Here is a 14035-nt window from a genome sequence, read left to right as displayed (position 1 = left end):
AGCAGTCATTCTGGAATGCTAACAGAGGAAAAAAATGGTCATATTAATGACAAAACTGGCATAATGTACAAAAACTGTATTTTATGTCTACTTGATGCTTGAAACATTGGTAGGCTACAAAGTATATTTTGGTTCATTTTTGTTTTGAAGATGAGGCATTGACGCTACATCCAATTAGATGTGAATATATAGAGTGTGAGTTATAAATATGTACACAACTCTTGATACTGATCTGATTTTTAACAAGTTTACTAAATGACAGCCACTGGTTTGACAATACTGAAAAGAATACTGATTTTACACAGATTTTACAGTAAGGTTATGGTATGCTGCCGACAAGCAATGTCATAAACATAGTCTAATAAAACTGGAGCTGCCCACAGCAGAGGCACATGTTCTTATTTATTGAGAGAGAAAGCTTATATACTGTAGATTTGCTGAAGTTTAATAAATAAGGTCAACTTATAATATATAAAACAATATAAACATTTATATGCTACATGCATATCATAATTTAAAGTAATAATTTATATAGCAAAGAGATGCAGATTTATGTTCTTCCCATTTTTCTTGATAATGCACACACACAGGAGGTGTCTATTCTGATCCATCTCCAGCCTACTAGTTTATTGTTTTCTGAAGTCAGTGCTCTAACATAAGTTTGGGAAGTCTTGCATTGGGAGTTCCAGTGCTTATCATCGATGCCTCGGCAGCCATTTTTTACAGGCTTGGCTTCTTTACACCTTGTTTCATAGAAGTATTGTTTAACTGGGGAATTGCCCGTTTTAATTTCTCCCAGCACAGTTACCTGGTGTCCTCTAATGTCAATAGCAGAGGATTTGTCCGTGACCCACAAACTCTCACTGTCACAAACAGAATATTCCCCTCGGTGGCTCTTGTGCTCCGCATACCTTTTCCTCCGGGAGGTTCTGTTCACAACCACTGAACTTCCAATATAATCCTCCATGAGATACAATGGTGGGGGCTCCAATGGTGTGTTGTCACTCAGGAGGACCCGGGGAGAATTGTAGCGTCTCTGCTGCCTTAAGAGGTCTGTATCCACTGGGATAACTGGCTGGAAGTCTGATTTCACATTTTCAACTCCATCCATGTCCTGCTGAGCCTCTGCTTTCTGATTTGTGTTATGATGGTTTTCCTTAATATCTACCATCTGCTTCGAAAGCTTGTTTTTCAAAATGTCTGCCTGAATAAGTCTAATAATGAGAGAATTTATTGAATCTTCTGGCAAACTTCTTTGATCCATGTTGGTTGATTGGATGCCACGAAGATAAGCAAGAAATATCACATAAAACAAGAAGGACATCACCTTGTTCACCTGTAAGATCTGGAAAGAAGTAGAAAGTTAACATAAAGCCAATTAAATAAAGATGTTTATTAGATGCTGTAAACACAAAAATTCTGCTCTCTGTTTTTGGCTTGTTTTATATGTACCTTAGGCAATTTGTAGACTCAGTTAGGTTTTGTGTTCCTTTTAAGATAATATTTATAATGAATGTAACTATTCAATATTTTTTTCAATCAGTTTCATCTAAATTTCATGCACTTTCCAGGATGACTTCACTTTTCTTCTTTCCGTGTATAGTGGCAAATATCCTGCTTAGGTCCTTGCCCTACAGAGGTAGGTTGTTACTTCTTTGGAAAGTGTGATCAGCTTATGGCATCAGTTAGAGACCAAGTCACTTTTACAAAGCCTATTTAGTACAGTAGTTTAGGCTCAAAACAGCAATGAGATTATGCAGAATAACAGACTCTCTACTGGAGTAAAATTAAAAGTTCTATGCAGTTAGCAAAGTGCTGTCAATTTGTTGAGATCTCATAGATCCACAAAATTCCCACCCTCTAAATATCCACTTTGAACAAGTAACCTGAATAATAATATTTTTAATATAAAATGCTAAAAATCCATTTAGATAAGTTACAACATATTTTGTTTTCATAAGGACTGACCTGCGTTTAACTTTTATATGAGAGCATCAATATATACCTAAGAAATAATATCGTGTTTCCATAGCTCTATCCAGCACTATAAGGGAAAAATATTCTTGGAGAAAAAAGGGAGAGTCAAGCAGCATTTTTTTTTTTTAATATATTATGAACTTTGGAAAGCAATGATTAAGCCTCTGTAATGCAAGAGTGAAGTTCAGATGTATCCACAGAGCATTTCGTACTTCTTGTTTGCAGACTTGGGGCCTGTTCGTTGGTGGTGGTGTTTGTGCGGTTTTGTTTTTGGTTTTCTTTTTGGTTTTGATTTTGGGGTTTTTTTTGCATGAAGTTTCTTCATTGCTCATATATGAAGTGGAACAGAACTGACTGAATTTAGACTATTCAAGGACAGATGTATGACTCATCCCCTCTGAAACTGAACAGTCTTGTTCAAGCAGGTAAAAATGAAGTCAAAACCACAACTTTGGAAAATATGGACCTAAAAGTTGACTTCTTCTCTGTACTATTCTTTGTCCTGCTCTGATCTCTACAGATTCGCATAGCATCCTCATAATTCTAGCTTCTGGACATCTTCAAGGACATCGTTTACTATTTCCAGTTCAACTTTTCTGTCATCCTGCTTGTGTAGTTGAGAACTGTGTTTTCCCTGTGGTTTCTTGTGTATTTTGTATGTGTGCTCATAAGTAAATGAAATTAGTTTTCATTGTAACATACTAAATCACGGAGATAAATGATTTATTTACAAGCAGACCAACTGTAATTAAATCACTGCAGAAGTAGTGGGTTAGAGGGGTAAATACTGAACTCGTGATTACAGCACTTATGCAATATGGGAAACCCTGGCTGAAGTACTGCTTCCATTGATTCAAAACAGCCTTGACCTTCATTCTCCTGCACTGCAGATGAGTCCCTAAGGAGACGTATGTTTACCGAATCACAAAATAGTTGATATTGGAAGGGATCTCTGGAGACTGTATAGTCCAAACCCTCTGCTCAAAGCAGGGTCAATTAAAGCAGCTTGCTCAGGGCAATGTCCACTTGGATTTGGAGACAATAAAATAAAATAAAATAAAATATAAAATAAAATAAAAACAGGAGGGGAGTTTCTGACGTTTCAGTCACATTTCCTGTATTTCAATTTATGGTCATTACCTCTGTCCTGTCACAAGATACCCCTGAGAAGAGTCTGACTCTCTCTTTTTTACTTCCTCCATCAAATATTTATACACATTGATAAGATGCTAAGATGCCCCTCAACTCTTCTCTTCTTCAGGCTCAACAATCCCAAATCTCCACATAGGAGATGCTCCAACCTCTTAATCAGCTGTTTGGCCCTTTGTTGGATTCACTCCAATAGCTTCACATCTCTCTCTTGCACTGGGTAGCCCAGAACTGGATACAGTACTCTAGATGTGTCTTACCAGTGCTGACTAAAGGGGAAGGATCACCTCCCTTGACCTGCTAATAATATTCTGTGTGTCTGTTTTTTTCCTAGAAGAAATTGCTGAATAACCAGACCTCTTAAAGAGAAAATCTGCCACTTCAAGAAATCACCATTTTTCCATTTAAGATGGAAAACAATACAAACACACACAGCAAAAAAATTAAAAAAAAAAAGAAGTTTTATTGGAGAATCCTTTATCAACTCTAAGCAAAGCTCCTTTTAGCAACAGTGAGCTCCCACTTCATAGTTTCGAACTGCAGCAAAATCAGAGCTACCCTCTGTGGATGTGTGATCTGTCCTTTTATGGACAAGAAATGTGTTTTCTCCATTCTCAGTTTGTTACAGTATGAGTTCACCTAAATCTACACTGCTGCTTGCAGTAAAGTTATGCTTTGGAAAAAAAAAAATAAATAAGATTTTGAATTGTCATACAGTTACTGTCATACCTCAATAAATGTTAATTTGGATCTCAGTGCCCAAACTGCATTGTATAAAATAGACTTCTTCTTGCATAATTTGGTCTCCCTTCAGTAAATTATTTACTTTTAAGAACAGCAAAAATATAACAGATGTCATTCATCAGATTTCCTACAGCACTCAGAAGAGCTAACCTTGTATGACACAAAAGTTGATAGGATGGTGAGCAAAGCTCTGACAATGCTCACTTCAGACGCTGAAAGTGTAATTCATGCCAAAATGCAACTGCATATAATCATATAATCACTGGACTGCTTAGTTTCAAAACTAAGTGGCACTAGCAAAACACACAAGCTGGAGCAGGTCATGAGGTGGGAAAATTAATATTAAAGTTTCTRCAGACTCTTTCTAATGCCCTACTGCACACAGAAAGGAAGATTTAGGGACCTCAAAATGGTAGCAGTGAGAATAAATGATTTTTCACACATGGGTCTGAACCATCACAAATGTTAAAAAATATTTTGCTGAATCTAAAGTAAAATTTCTTACAGATTTGGGGGGAGAAGTGTTAAACTGTTCTGAAATGTGACATGTAGTTTAGTTTAGCCTTGGAAAATTACTTACTGCAAAAGTCAGAATGTTTTAGAACTAGTATTTTATTTTTTCTGAAATATTTTGGAGTACACAATTTGAAATGAAAATGTAAATATTTGATGAAAGAGACTACAGTTTTCAGAGAGTTTGTTCAATATAGTTCACTTAGGTACTTCATAAGTCACACATTCAGAAACATCTGCCCATGAGTTAAAATGGTTACACTGCCCATGAAGTCTAGTACCTCAAAAGATGCCTAAGGCAGTAATCTAGACAGAAGAAATGTAGTTTACTGGGAAAATGTAGCTGATTAGTGGTTTTAGCTCTATTCAGAACACAAGACATCTGGAAAATGTATTGATTTGTAGGGCTGAACAATTTTGTATGTAAAAAATGGCTCTTTGCTCAAAATGGAACTCTGTTCCAGCCTGAATTGATGATAATTTGTAAGAGGTGTACCAAATTTTTCATCAAACAAAAGTAAATAAATAAATACAAAAAGAGAAAACTGGAAAATATCAGAATGGTTTGTTTTGATATTTTCAAAGCAAATCATTTTGATATTTCTGGACTTGCTTAAAAATGTACACAACACCTTTCACAGAACAGAAATGGTGCTTATTTATTACAGCCCAATGAATAAAGTATCCATAGAGGATACTTACATTCATTCCCTTGCTGATTTCAGAGTCAAGATTTGATCAGAGGTATCCTACCTATTTGAAGAGTGCCCTAAGGCTTGGGCTGAGGCTATTGGACCTGAGGCTGAGTGTGGACTTGTATGGACTTCAGCAGAAGCTGTTCCAGCACATGTAGCATTGCTACTTCTCCAACCATTTGTTGAATGGCATAAAAATGCCCTGAAAATTTACTCCTTCACATCAATTTTTTAATTTTTTTATTAAAAATATTATTATTATTTTTTTATTTTTTTATTCTTTTATTAAAAATTCTTGAAAATAAGATGATTCATTTCAGATAGACTTTGTTCATGCCAAATATTTTCTAATTATTTGAACACAATGAGATTTTCTCATTCTTTGAAGTTCTTCTTTAAGTTTTCCATATGTACATCCCTGTGTCTCTGAGGAATGCCCATAAAAAAAGGTTTTCCAGTCAAGTAGGTATGATGAAAGATCCTAGAATGGACACAGTGCTATTTAAAGTCCTACATAAAGTACAGAGTAGATTACTATATTTGGGCCTAGGTACATTACATAGGCAAACATTTCCATGGTGACCTCAGAATAAGAGCTCAGGCCAGCAGCATGCTTCATGGTACAGTAACAGCTGAAGTAGAGTTATTACATCTGAATATAGACAACCTTAATCAGTGAGTGACTGGTGCCTGACATTGCTGATTGTGCTGGGAATACTAATGGTGGTATCTGAGCTCAGTTCCTGTTTTCATGAGCTGACATGTCAGTTGTGACACATAGGCTAGTTGCCATTACAGTAAGAATCTTCAGTATATTGGTATAAATTAAATAAAGCATTATTTAATTAATAGCTATATAACAACACATTTACTTGAATTAGTATAATCATCTTACTGTGCAGTATCTACTACATACCTGGCCCAAATATCACATAGTAGTCGAACAGTTAAGATATCTCAGGGTGGATCCAGTAGTATTTATGCAGCACTTGCTTGGAATTCATGCCCAAATGGATCCCTTGTTGACCTACCACAAAAAGAGTAGGCAGCTGCCTAGGGTGCGCATCTGTAGCCTAATTTAATCTTCCCGCTGGCATATCCATGCTGCTTTTTTTTTGCCTCTATCCTCGTGCATCTCGTGACTCCTTTCCTATTCCATGTGATTGAAGTTCAGCAATGGCTGTCGATATGGTCCAGGGAGGTGTTTTGCCTAGGCTGCTGAGAAGCTTTGGGTCAGTTCTGCTTTGCATTTTTTTCTCTATGTTATACTGTATGGCCTTCTAGATATTTTGGACGTATTGATGATGCTTTGAGCTGCTGCTAAGCTCTTGCTAGAAGTGATTGAAGAATGGGGGCACATAGTTCTCAAATCAACCATTCAATGTGGTTGGGAAACACTGTTGTGTGAAATTTAGAAAAGCACATGACATCAACGTAGCAAGAAACGTTAATCTTTTCAAGTTTTTTTTTTTTTATAGTAGATTTTTTGCATAGTGGATTTTGCATAGTGGTTTTCAAGGATGACTAAAATAAATAAAGGTAAAGAAGAGCTTATAAGGAGGAAAAAGTAGAACTAAGAGACATAAGCATAATGAATGGTCTAAAGAATTTTCAGAACAAGACGACATACTGTAGTAGGAAAATCAAGAGTTCCTGGTAGAATAGAGCAGGCTATTAATTTGCACTAAACAAGTTTAACTTAGAGGTCACTAACACTTGTGGCACAACAAGTAGAAACAAACACCATAGAAAAGAAAAGCTAATGTACTATAAAGTCTTTTGTTCCATTGATTTTTCAACTGTAGCTTAGGTTTACTCTATTTTAATGGTTTATATTCCTTCCTGTCACAGTAGTGTTGGCAGGGTATTAATGTCTAGTCAAGATGTCTCATGTAAGGCCTACATTTAGGAGAAGTAAATATCCTTACCTAGAGCTTCCATAAAGAAATGAAATCCCCAATAGACTCTGGCAAGTCACTTTTCACACTTTTCAGACCTCACAGACCTTTACACAGTATTGGAGAATTTTGTGTATTTTGTGGTGACTATTTTTAGAACTATATTACATCAACTATTTTGATCACTCTCTGAATACATTACACAGCTAAAGAGCAAAGTGTCATGTAATATGTTCTATGAAAATAATGAAATCCTAGTACTGTGAGACAGTGCTTAAGATTTTACTTTTAAGTCATTGCTAAGAGGAACTGGAGTAGAAGCAAAAGTGACTGGTAAATTTTACATTCAGCACAGAAATACCCAACGTAATTTATGTTAGTCAGCTTGAAATATTTGACATTTTGTGAAAATTTAAGAATGGCTTTTGTTCTTCAGACCAAGGAGTTAATGATCATTTATGGTAGCTGATAGCTTATTCAGGCTTTTGCCAAAGAACACAGTGTAATTATTCTCATTGCTTGCTAAGCACTGTTTTCACAAATCCACACAAAGCAACAAGTAGCAGAATGTCCTATTGATTCCCTCATCCCTCATCAACTTTGTTGAGAAGAAATGCAGTTTCTTCTGTTCTTTAGGACACAGTGAAAGGTACAGGACAAAGAAAATATTCTAGGTATTCAGGTGAATATAGTGGAGTGGAGTATGAAATAATGGCACATGAAAATCCACATTATATTTCAGAATACTAATTGACTATTTGTACAATATGTGTTGTAGAAGAATTTATTAAGAGAGATTGCTGCAGAGTGCTGTTTGCCCCCAAGAGATGTAATGACCTTCCTGAACATTTCCACTTCTTAAGATACAGCAATTTCAACACATACATATTGAATCTAAAGCTGAACACAGCCAGACCCATGCAGAAGCCTAAGAATTCAAAGACAAAATGAAGTGGGACTGCATTATGGCAGCTTTAAGCACTAACCCTCCCATCCTCAGGGCTGACCCAGTTGTAAATTGAAGTGAAAGAATTTGAAACTCATACACTCCTCCTGCAGATGGGCTGGGGAGTGTGGATACACACCATACCTGAGGGGACCACAGGAGTTTCAAGTCCACATAGCAGATCAGCTTCTTTTAATCATGTCTTACTCAAAGCCATTTTCAAAGGAGACAACACATCTGACTGCTGAGCCCCATTAATCTCCAGTGAAAGTTACATATTCTTAAGGAAATGGAACTCAGTCTACTGACTCATAGACATTTCCTTTTCCTCTCTCAATGACTGACTAATCATCGCACAGCAAGTTGGTTTTATATCCAAGCACAAAAATCTCATCCACTCTGAATGATTTAACATCACTGTTCGTGATTACAGTCATTATCATGACCCTTCTAGCTGTTGAGGAAAGCTTTTCTAATCAGTAACATCTTTCTGGAGAACAGTTTTGCAATAATGCTTTGGCTGCTAGGAGTAAACTGTTTCCTGTACACTTAAACACACTATATGGAGCTGCAGTGACTGTCAGCTCACTTCAGACCCCACCATTTGTAATGGTATGTTGTGTCTACATTTGATCTCCCCATTAGTATATCTTTTCAGCAATCTAAATGTGATTGCCTTACACATACCTGCCTATTTTCAGCAGAAAGGTCAGGAGCAGTTCCTCAGTGCTTACTTCACTAGTTGGAACAGTATCTGCTTCTCACACCTTTTGCAAAGCTAATTCTATTAGGTTTTGGCCCTGCACCTTCATTCCCCACCACTGACCACTGAGTTGGGAGTTCAGGGCACTGGAAAACCCCTGGAGGCATCTGACATTCCCCAGAATCCTGTAGCAATCCCACTGAGGGACTTAGCAATTAATAATGTCCAGTACAATATCAACTGCAGTAGCCACAACCCCAGCTCTGTAATCAAATGCAGGAGTAAGAAGGCTTTCCTCAGTCACAATTAGCTCTTTTTCTATTTTAATTTTGTTCCTCACCAATATTTCTGCAATAGGATATTTGCACCTGTCTGCCTCTGCCAAGAACATTGCCATGGTGTAAATGCGCATCAGTCAGCCAGCTAATTAATCTGTGGTAACTGTTTCAGGGGCTGGGATCCTGATTTCTCTGATTTGTGAGAAGAGTTTAGACAAATCATCTCTGTTCCTTAATTTCTACATCTGCAAAATAAGGAACTCCACAGAATGCTGTTGGGGCTTTGCTATCCTAGATATTTACTTTGACATCCTTTTTTTCCCCCTCAAGTTGTTGGTCTTGGTTGCAAAACTGGATTTCCTCTCACCACACAAGGCATGACAGCCATCCAGTATCATGACCTGCATGCTGTGTGGGAGATACCTGTCTGTTTAGAAAACAAGGAGGCCTCTTAACCAATATATTTCCATAAATGTTGCCAGTATAAACCATCCTTTGTTATCTTGTAACATTCTCATGTCACTGCTTTTCCAGCACTGGGAAGCATTTAGCTTGGTTTATACAAAGTAGGAGGGATTCTATTCCTTCCCTTTTAAAGGGCAGAGACCGAGGTACAAAGAAGTCAGATGACTTTGCAAGATTGTATAGGTGTTTTGCCGAAAGTGTGGGAACTGAAACAGGGTTTCCATGTTGCACTGTCTGCATCAGACGAGACCAGGTGGAATGCTCTGTGGAAGTTTGATCCATCAGTGATAAGCATGAAATGAAAGGAAATGAAACCAATCCATTTGAACTGAGTGATCAGCTACACCTTCACTGTAGCAAAGAGCTATTGCCATAGTTGGGCTAAACAATTTACACAAAGCCAAAATATCTCTACATATCATTCACTGCATAGCTCTGAAAGTAGCCCAAATTAATGAGAAATCTAAAAGGCATTTCCAAAGATAAAATAGTAAATTCAAGGGACTTGACTAGACCTGTGGTAATTTTACAAAAACAAGATTTGCTCATAGTTTTGCTTTTGCCTTTTTATTTCCTCTTCTTTTTTTTTTCCTGTTGTCATTTGCAAACAGAAGAATGGAAAGCACCACAGCTAAGCTGCTGGTTCTAATCAATAGATGATCTATTGTTTATCTGTTAGTTAATCTTTTCATTACTGATTGTTAATAGCAGCAGGGTCAAGCAGCAAAGAAACTGCATTTACAGCTGAATTGGGAGGGGATGCAAACAGCAGTGAGCAAAGAGAAACACAGTCTCTGCTGGGGATATGGAGACATTATAAAATATTGGCAGAAAATTACAAAGTGAGAGTCAAACTATTACAAGATAGCATGGTGAGGGAATAATAATCTTAAGCAATGATTTGCAGAGGGAAAGTGAAATTTTAAAAGGAGTAATGCTTGATCAGACCTGGGAATGATCTAAAACTTTGGAAACGCCCAGTATTTAATAAATGTACATATAGAAGTATTTCATTGCAGAGCTAGGAAGAGATTGTCCCTCTTTCTAACATAGCAGAAAGATCAGAAAGCTGCTTGATAGTCAGAAGGTATTGTCATATTAAAGGAAAATTAGAGAAGAGCAGTAAAAATAAATAGAAAGTTTGTAAAATCAACCTTTGAGAAAATGCAATTATTTGCTGTGAGCTGACAAAAGGGGCATGACGGCAAACCCAATACGAAGATCTAGAAAGCGTAAGCATTGGTGAAAGAGAGCATCCACTTTAAGGCGGGGCAAAGGAGTGCGATGAGGAAAAATGGGATTAAATTAAGGAAAAGGAAGTTACGTTGATCATTAAAAACAGTTTTCAGTCTTTCAAGATATTTGTAATCAGCTCAAAGACACTCCAAAGAGGCCTGGTTTCAGGTTTTGTTACAGCCCTGAAATTCCATCCAAGTATTTTCTTTTTTAAAATAATTTGAAGATTCATCAACCTTTCAAGTCAACTTTGTCTCAACCAGGGCTGATTAATCATTTTGTATTAAGGTCAGGCAATAGTTACAGTTCCTCTTATTTTCATCTGAGAAATGGTTTGAAGACTTACGTGCTCTGTAACTAATGTTGAGAGCAGTCTTCCAGACAAAACTCATTTCTTTCACCTCCCCACGACTCTGAGTGATGCAAACTTGTCTTCTTCATAGATTAGAGACATGATCTGTATTTTAGTGTAATCTTCTGAAGAGAAGAAGGGAAACCATTGGAAGACTTGATGTGCTTCACATTTATAATGAATTTCCCTTATTGTTCCATTTTAAAATGCCAAAGTAAGAATTGGTCTTATTCTAGAGATACTGCATTTGTTTTAGCTTACAGCTAGCAGCAGTGGGTTTTGTGTGATTTAGTGGCTGGAGGGAAAGGGAAACAATAGTTAACACGCAGATTATTAGATTTTTGCCCCTCTCCCATTATGCTATGAATTAGCAGCCTGCTAGACACTCTCTGAAGTAGTTTTTTTTTTTTTTTTTTAATTTTCATTTCCACTGGACAATCCATTTTAATTAAAAATGAAATTTTGTAGGACAAATTTGAGAGATTTTTTAAAAACTAGTTTTAGATTTTCTGATGTTAAGAAACTCAAAAGGAAAATTGTTTCAAAGTGCCAATTTCAAAATGAATCTTTTGTTGGATTTTATACTGAAAGCAGAATGTTTATTTTTCTTTTAGAAATTCTGCCTTTTTTCATATTTCCCATTTTTTTTCTTTTCCAAAGTGAAATAAAACACTGAAATCAATCAAGCAAACAGAGTAAAACAAGAGTTACAGCTTGAAAAATATTAGAGCCTCACTATGAAAAAACATAACCCCTTCAATCTAGTTTATGGATACAGACAAACCTCACATTTGCAGTGAAACAGAATGACAATAAAAAGAAATGCTAATTATAAATGAAATGAATATTATTTGATTTGAATAAAAAATCCTGAAGAGAACCTGAGATGCATCTGTTGATAAGAGAGCATGTTCTTTGTTTTTCTGACAGCTGTACTGCAACCCATGGATACAGATGTTTCCCTGTAGATTAGGAATACTATTAGTGCTGCACTGCCCACTCAAAAGCCTAGTGGAAACTTTAAGATACCATCTGCTGAGAATTCCTCTCAAATGCTGAGTATGAGCCTACTTGCACCTTCACAAGCAATGCATTGCCACCCTTGGTATGCTTTGTGGGACTGTGACTGTGATTAAGTATTGCACAAGAGGCTTTGTGAGGAAGCTCCATTTCATTTCATCCAAAACTGCACCTGTGTTTGCTTTGCAAACTCCCATGACTCCTGGTTTCTTTAAAGTCATACAGAAATACATCCTTGGCCACTTTGTGAATCAAAGTTCACTCTCTGAATTGCCTCTCCCTGCTCCTCAAAGGTTTACAAACCTCCAAATAGAAAAGTCTTGTTAGACATGCAAGTGCAAAATTTTAGATGCAAAAGCTGTGAAGCAGGAATTCTCAGAGACAGGACTCTAGGCCTGATTCAAATACTTTAAAACTACCATCTCATTGAATGCAGCCTGAACTGGAAAAAGCTTTTACATAGTAAATAGGGGGAAACAACAGTGTGACTTCAGACAGTTACCTTTTGATCCTTATTTTGTCCTGTATGTAGTATGCAGCTCAGTTGTTTGCATCAAGACCATTACAAGAAATGAGCATTGCAGTATATAACTGATATCTCCTCCACAGTCATTGCATGGATGCAGTAGCTTGCTCTTAACCAGCTTAAAATAATATTTTTAATGTCCTTCACAGGGAAAACCAGTCTTGTATTTCTGATAAACTAGTTAGAAGTAAGTGTTTCATAGGAGTTGTAAAGAAATTTGTTTCATTGCACAAAATATGCTAGACTAAAAAGAGCTTGTATGCCTAAAAGCTTGTCCATTTTGACAAACCAAATAGATCTAATAAAACAGATCATCTCTCTATACACCCTTGCCCAGTTTTACATTGTGAAATCACAATGGTTATCCTAGATAAGCTCACACATGCACAGTTAGATCACTGTATTGTGGTGGCATATGAGAGCTCACAAATGAAATCATGGTGCCCTTGAAAGACCATTGTGCTTCTTCCCATTGCACCTGAATCTTGAAAAAAAAATGCCTACTGAGAGAAGAAAGTCATCCTACTACATTCTACCTGACATTACTTTGTAATAAACTGTTTACATGCAGGTCTGTCCTGAGGGTAAGGGCTGCTCCGGTAAGTCTAGCCATTCTGTATTACTTCCCCTTTAAAAAGTTGCCTACAGTGGAACTTTTTCTACTGAATCCTCCAGTTCATCAGTGTTCATGCAGGTAACATTTCCAGTACATAGTTCTCCTTGAGACATGAAAGTTTTTTAATTTTAACTCTTAGTTAATATTTTGCTGTGAGTTTGGCTCTATTTAGATGTTAAGGCTAAAGAATGATGTCAGTATTATGGTTCCAGTCTAGCAAAGTGTGTATCTTTTAAGTTTGTGAGTTGCTACACAAAATATAGTAATTGCTCATGTGTTTTTCTCATGGTTGAATGCTCTCCTAAATTGTGTCCAAAGTGTCTGCTAATTTGCAAAATTGAGCTCTCCCTTCTGAACTCAAAGCATGACCTCTGCATCCTCCTGCGGTGCTAAGGCAACTGCTGCACCTATGGCAGGCCCAAGTCTCATCTGAAAAATGCCTTCCTTTATGGAAACCATGCTACTTTTTCTTATCTTTCAATCTAGATGCCATTTTGCTGTTGATACAAAATGCCTCCTTCCTTCTTCTTGCCAAAAATCTTTGAAAGCAGAATTTTAGAAGTGGAAATATTTTAGCACATGCTGCTTCTTGCTGGGCATATGATATCCAGAAATTTGATGGAAAAAACAAAATTTTAAACTGGGCATGGGAAGGAGTCAAATGAAATGTACAGCAGCTGGCTTAAAATTTGGATTTACCTCTCCTTATCAGCCAGATTTATGGGACTAGGACTAGGAAATTTCTTTCTACTGAAGACATTCTGATTACAAAATATATCTCAAATACAGAAGGACGGGAATGAAACAATACTCAAAATATGGGAACTAGGAAGCAGAAAAAGTAATGTTTTGAACAGACTTTCATTGATGTCCTGTCATAAACATGCCTTATACATTTCCTGAAGGAATCCTGTTGA

At 36.8% G+C, this 14035-nt stretch overlaps 1 protein-coding gene across 3 annotated transcripts in view; it reads right to left on the bottom strand.

Annotated features, from left to right (window-relative positions):
- Window positions 1–233: 233 nt before the first annotated feature.
- NTF3 (neurotrophin 3) overlaps window positions 234–14035 on the bottom strand; it is a 48068-nt gene continuing 34266 nt past the window's right edge. Inside the window, exons 2-3 of one of the 3 annotated variants that reach the window (XM_085311280.1) lie at window positions 5995–6475; window positions 234–1345 (exon numbers count right to left, since the gene is read on the bottom strand). In XM_085311280.1, coding sequence (XP_085167406.1) covers window positions 551–1324 — 774 coding nt within the window. In that variant the 5' untranslated portion in view covers window positions 1325–1345; window positions 5995–6475 and the 3' untranslated portion in view covers window positions 234–550. Of the gene's footprint in view, window positions 1346–5994; window positions 6476–10950; window positions 11040–14035 lie in introns of those variants that run through there. The other 2 variants (XM_085311281.1, XM_085311279.1) reach the window with 2 other exon arrangements.

This window comes from Rhea americana, unplaced genomic scaffold (assembly GCF_003343005.1).
Source record: "Rhea americana isolate MKP2758 unplaced genomic scaffold, rheAme1 scaffold_338, whole genome shotgun sequence".
NCBI classification, from domain to species: Eukaryota; Metazoa; Chordata; class Aves; order Rheiformes; family Rheidae; genus Rhea; species Rhea americana.
Note: the sequence above shows the minus strand (reverse complement) of the source record. Positions and strands in the feature narration are given on the sequence as shown.